The sequence below is a fragment of the Nannochloropsis gaditana genome (genome assembly GCF_000240725.1).
Source record: "Nannochloropsis gaditana CCMP526 unplaced genomic scaffold scaffold089, whole genome shotgun sequence".
Lineage (NCBI taxonomy): Eukaryota > Eustigmatophyceae > Eustigmatales > Monodopsidaceae > Microchloropsis > Microchloropsis gaditana.
This window is the reverse complement of record NW_005803864.1, coordinates 42,522-47,554: the sequence shown is the minus strand read 5'-3', so window position 1 is coordinate 47,554 and position 5,033 is coordinate 42,522. Positions and strand designations below refer to the sequence as shown.

At 54.1% G+C, this 5,033-nt stretch overlaps 2 protein-coding genes across 2 annotated transcripts; both read left to right on the top strand.

Moving 5' to 3' along the window:
* Positions 1-1,671: 1,671 nt before the first annotated feature.
* On the top strand, positions 1,672-3,178 carry NGA_0557300 (uncharacterized protein; the record flags this gene model as incomplete). The annotated part of the gene is made up of 2 exons (XM_005855832.1): positions 1,672-2,313; positions 2,631-3,178. The coding sequence occupies one exon, from the start codon at positions 1,672-1,674 to the stop codon at positions 2,311-2,313; it is 642 nt and encodes a 213-aa protein (XP_005855894.1). The 3' UTR covers positions 2,631-3,178.
* A 592-nt stretch (positions 3,179-3,770) lies between these two features.
* Positions 3,771-4,640, top strand: NGA_0557100 (uncharacterized protein; the record flags this gene model as incomplete). The annotated part of the gene is made up of 1 exon (XM_005855830.1): positions 3,771-4,640. One exon carries the CDS (start codon positions 3,771-3,773, stop codon positions 4,638-4,640), a length of 870 nt encoding a protein of 289 aa, XP_005855892.1.
* Between the last annotated feature and the right edge of the window lie 393 nt (positions 4,641-5,033).

Sequence of the window (5,033 nt, the reverse complement as noted above, 5' to 3'; positions counted from 1 at the left end):
TCCTCCACACCGAGTCCGCGAACCCGAATCCCTTGGGAGCCAAGGACGATGCTACCCACCGTCAAGGCCCGCGACAAATGACTCTGGGAGGTCACCACCAACACATGCCTGATCTTTGCCGCACGGAAGGTAGGCAGAAGCGAGGTAAAATTGGTCAATGTGCACAGAGCGCGCCGGTCCAAGACGATCCGCCGGAAGGGATGCAAGGTAGCAGGGGGCAATTCGTCGGGGCTGAGGGCACCCGACGACACAAAGAGAGGAATCTGGTCGTAGTCCAGGTGTATAGCAGGGGAAAAGGCGTGTGCGCGTGCGGGGGGAGGGTGGAGAGACTCGAGCTGGCCTGCCATAAAGAGACGTACTGCCGTCAATTCCCGGTGGCGGTCTCCACCCAAAACCAAAACGGCATCTGCGCGGAAGGCGATGGTGTCTTTGCCATGGCAGGGACGATCGTCACGGCCCGTCCAGACCCGTTGCAGCTGGCGAGGAAGGAAGGACCCGCTCCGTGGATGCCGCCGATGCAAGCTGGGAGAAAAAGGACGAGCGCGGCCTACCGCAAGGATAACGACAAGAACCAACGCAAGACCTGGAGCGACTGCGTAAGTGGATATGGCGGATGCCACCATCCCTGCTCTCGTCCGGGCGGTGAGACCTTAGCTCATCCTTTCTGCCGCAGGGGGGGAGGTGAGCAGGAAAATGAGAAGATAAACTTTCCACTCCATTGCATCATCTGTCTTTGGGGGAGGCCATCACTCCTTGTCTCGTTTCGTGATGTGATACTCCACATTGCTAAGTACAATGGGCATGCCGTTGGCCCTTTGTGCATGCTTGGTCGGGAAACACCAGTACGATCGGGATAGGCTGGGAGAGACGTGTAGAAACAAGTAGAGCTGACTGCAACACGTTGACTACACGGCATTGGCCGCTTCCGCCACCCATTGAAGCGCAACCCAGACTTGTTGCAATACAGTGCTACGCAATGCAACGCACACACCACCACGATCCCATCTCCTCATTGTCACGCTGGCCCCACAGTTTGATGAACCGTGCGGGCATTATGACTTGAAGTGCATATGTCGGTCGCTGACTAACTTATTTCTCTTCTGCTGCTTATATCGTATTGCCAATACATGCCTGGTTAAAATCAAAAATGAAGAGCAATTGAATTGGTACCATACAGCTGCATCCAGCTTCACCGTACACGTCCTTAATGGCTCGTCAAAAAGTGCCAAGCACTTGTCGTAGTTTGACGTCAAGGTATCCACACGGGTGGGACGTAAATTCTTGCTCGCTGTTCTTTTCGGGGCCATTTTTGGGCGTGCTGATGCCATGCGAAATTTTCCAACGGGACATGAAGAGTAATGATAGGGATAGATGCTATGAGGGATTGTCCATTTACTTTGACTGTTTTGTGCGCATGTTTCCTCTGACATGGCTTTACCATGCAACACACCGACCTCCTCTTTCTAGACATACGTACTGCCTTGAAGAAACAACTTACGACGAAGCTTTTGTGGAGCACCTTCCGAAATGACTGATTTGGCAAATTCTCAAGTTCCTACCGACACTGCGAACCGTATGCGACACCCTCAAACGGAGCAGGGTAAAGTCACGCGGCCTTTGGAGTCAGCAGAGGAGAACGCGACCGGCGCAGTGGGGTGGGTGAAGGACAAGATGGCTGGGGCCTGGAAAGCGGTCAAATCCGGCACTACCACTGGGACGCAAAAGACGAGCGAAGGACTTGGGTCCATGAAATCGAAAGTTGGAGATGCCTTCAAACAAGGACGCAACAAAGCTGTTGACACCGCGCACGAGGTAGCGGAGAAGACCCAGGAAGTCGCGTCACCGATCCAGGAGCGGGCCACGCAGGGGTTCGACACGGAGAAGGAGAAAGGAAAAGGAACGATTGGAAGCGTGAAGGATCACGTCGTGGAGAAAATCGAAGGGACTACGGATGCCGCCAAGGCCAGGGCTCAGGAAGCGTTGGATCAAGGACGGGAGTATGAAAAGGAGGTGGAAAGTAAGGCGCGTGAGACGGAACAAAAAATGGAGGAAAAAGCCGAAGCCGCCAAGACGGGTTTCGCGGCCATGGGAGAGAAGATCAAAGCTGCCGGTCAAGCCGGCAAAGGTCGTTTGGGGAACGCGATGAACGCGTGGAAACCGAAGGCCCAAGAAACAACGGAGAAAGCTCAAGAAACGGCGGAGAGAGCCCAGGAAACGGCCGAGGACGTGGCCGAGAAGGCGGGCCGTGCGACGGGACAAGCCAAGGGCTGGGCAGAGGGCGTGGCTGACGAAGTGAAGGAGAAGGGACAGTGACGGAAAGGGCGGTGGGGTCCTGTGCCGATCCTCTTTTGTGAGACACAAGGCAGGGAGGGAGGGGAAGCGTCCGGTGCGGTGGTAGGTCTGAGGGAGGGGATGGTGACACGGCGAACGATTGAGAGAGAACGTTTATCGTAGAGAAGGGTCGATACTTGTCTTTGGAAGACATCAGATTGACGGGACGCTTGTGCCTGTATCGTTTCCCGGGGGGTTTGGAGGGCGTCTCCCTGTGTGCGTTCCACAGTAATGATGACGACGCACACGGTCGTGTAGGAAAGAGATGTAGACTGATCCTCGTTCTTTCTATATTACAGGAGCGAAAGGTGGTCGGGTCTTCTGCCGTGGGAGCGCATCGAAGGGCAAAGCAAGCGGCGGAAGCCGCGTATCAGGAAGCAGTTGAGAGATGTACATCACGGAAAAGGCAAAGAAGAAATGGATTCACGCAACAATATCGAACAGAGAAGGCATGAGAACAACGCCTTGAAACGATTCGTATGGCCTATATATGTGGAAAAACGAAAAAAAAAATCTAGTAGGGACGTATCAATTTCGTTCGGGGAGATCTAAAAAATACGGTTTTCAGGGAAGCGTACGGAAAATATAGTGAGCATGATGACCGTATTGGAGCGCAAGCCTTTACTAAGGCTTTTCGTCAGGTATGGCGGAGCGTTGGCGTTGAAACACGGGGAGTGGAGGTTTTCGCTCAGATCATGCATGAATATATAAGGCCGGACGTAGTAAGTCACTAAGGCTCCATGCTTGTGAAAGATTGGATGTCCTTTCAAATCTAGGGTGTTTAAAGCGGTCGAGTAGGTGTAGTGAGGCTGTTATTGGAAAGAAACTAGCAAATTATTACGTGATATCGTGCTGTCCGCGACAGTTGTTGCTCCAAATTTCCTTATGGTCCAGCTTTTTGTAGAAAAGCATCCATTGCTGTTGCCTAGAGACTTCAAATAAAGACATATGATCTCATTCGGTCGCAAGATACGAATTAAAATAGACACAGAAGCTAGTTGTTCCTGTCAAAGTGTGTCGGGGGGCCCAAAATTTTGGTTTTTGGAAACGCAGGATTTAGTCCCTCCACGAGAAAAGCGACAGCTGACTTGTTCCATGGTAAGCCTCCAGCCTTGCCACTTTTTCCATCCAGGCGCCGCAACTTGGTCAAAGACCTCGTCCACGCGTCCATACATCCGCGCGCGTGCTTCTTTGTTATGTTTGGGAAAATTGCCACTGTGTCTCCCTCGTTGTTGAGCATGCGTGGCTGGGGGCCCTGCCCTGACAAAGGGGCCGGAACTGGTTCATAAATGCTGTCACACCACGGAAATAGGGGAGGTTGCTCATCAAACTCCTTGCAACAGTCCCGAACTGACAAAGCCCATGTAATCTCCACACTGTCCACTCTGCAACAGACGCAGCCGTTCTTACAGGCTCACACGATCTCGTCCTACGCGATCATGGCCATACCGGGGACACGACGGGCGCCATTTTCCTTTGATGTGGTGTTCAATCTCCTGCTATGCCTTCTGGCCTGCAGCTTTGCATTAGCTCAAGACTTCAGCAGTGGCTCCCTCTCCCCCTCTGCAGAAGTGATGGGCGGGATTACCATGGGCCTTGGCCTGATTTTAGCCTTCGGAGGCAAGAGCATAATGCGACTGTATTGTGCCGCGGCGGGGTTTCTGTTCGGAATGGTCGCCTGTCATTTGGCCTTGCTGCGCGTGCAAGCCTCGTATGACATGGGGCCAAACCGGGAACTGATCGAGCTCATATGTGTCTTGATTGCCGGTGTCATTGGAGCGGCGCTGGGACTATGCCTATCTCAATTTGCAGTGTTCCTCGTGGCGGTGCTCTTCGGTTTAGTGGTCACAATGGCCCTCCTTGCCATACCGGGCACGGAGCAATTTCGCACGCGCCTGCCCCCGTGGGGCCTCGCGTTGATCGTGGTGGCACTCTCCGTGGTCTTTTACTTCCTCTTGGAGTCGTATTTGGTCGTGTTTTTCACGGCCTTGGTGGGTTCTGTGGCCTTTGCCAACGGCCTGGACGCGATTTTGAAGACGGGGTTCAACGAGGAGCTGACCCAGGCCCTGACTTCCAAGGACCCTTCCGACGCGGAGCCCTTTCAGGGAACGGAGGACATGTTGCCCATTGTGTACGCCTTCTTTGGGTGCTTGGTCTTGGGGATGATCACGCAGGTGTGCGTCTCCCGGAAGATGCGGAGACAGGCAGACGGGGAGGAGGACAGAAAAGCGCAGCAGCGACGACGGGGGATGATGTTTGAGGAAGAGAAGGACATGGAGAGCGGGGGGGCGGTGGCACGCTTGTACTAAAGGGAGGCGGGCAGGGAAGGAAAGGGAAGGAGAGGTGCGTCGAAAGCTGGTGGAGAGCCGGGTGGGGATACCCTGTCCGCGCGCGAGGGTCAAGGGAGGAATGGACAGGAAAGCATTTCGCGGGACTGTGGGGTGCGGGACTGGCCGTGAGCCTTGCGAGGCCTCGGGGAGATGGCACGGCTTTGCTCCCCTAGGGGTATGAGTTCAAAAGACAGGAAATAGGGAAGGGCGGAAAAGGTTGAAAAGGAAGACCGTCGTCTGGGTCCTGCGGTCTATATTCGTTATCGGCGTGGATTGCGTCGTTGGTATTTCATCTCGCTGCTTACAAGTATTCTTTGATAAAGAAAACGTCCACCAACCCTCAACACCCTCTCCTTCCCCCTCCTCCTCCCC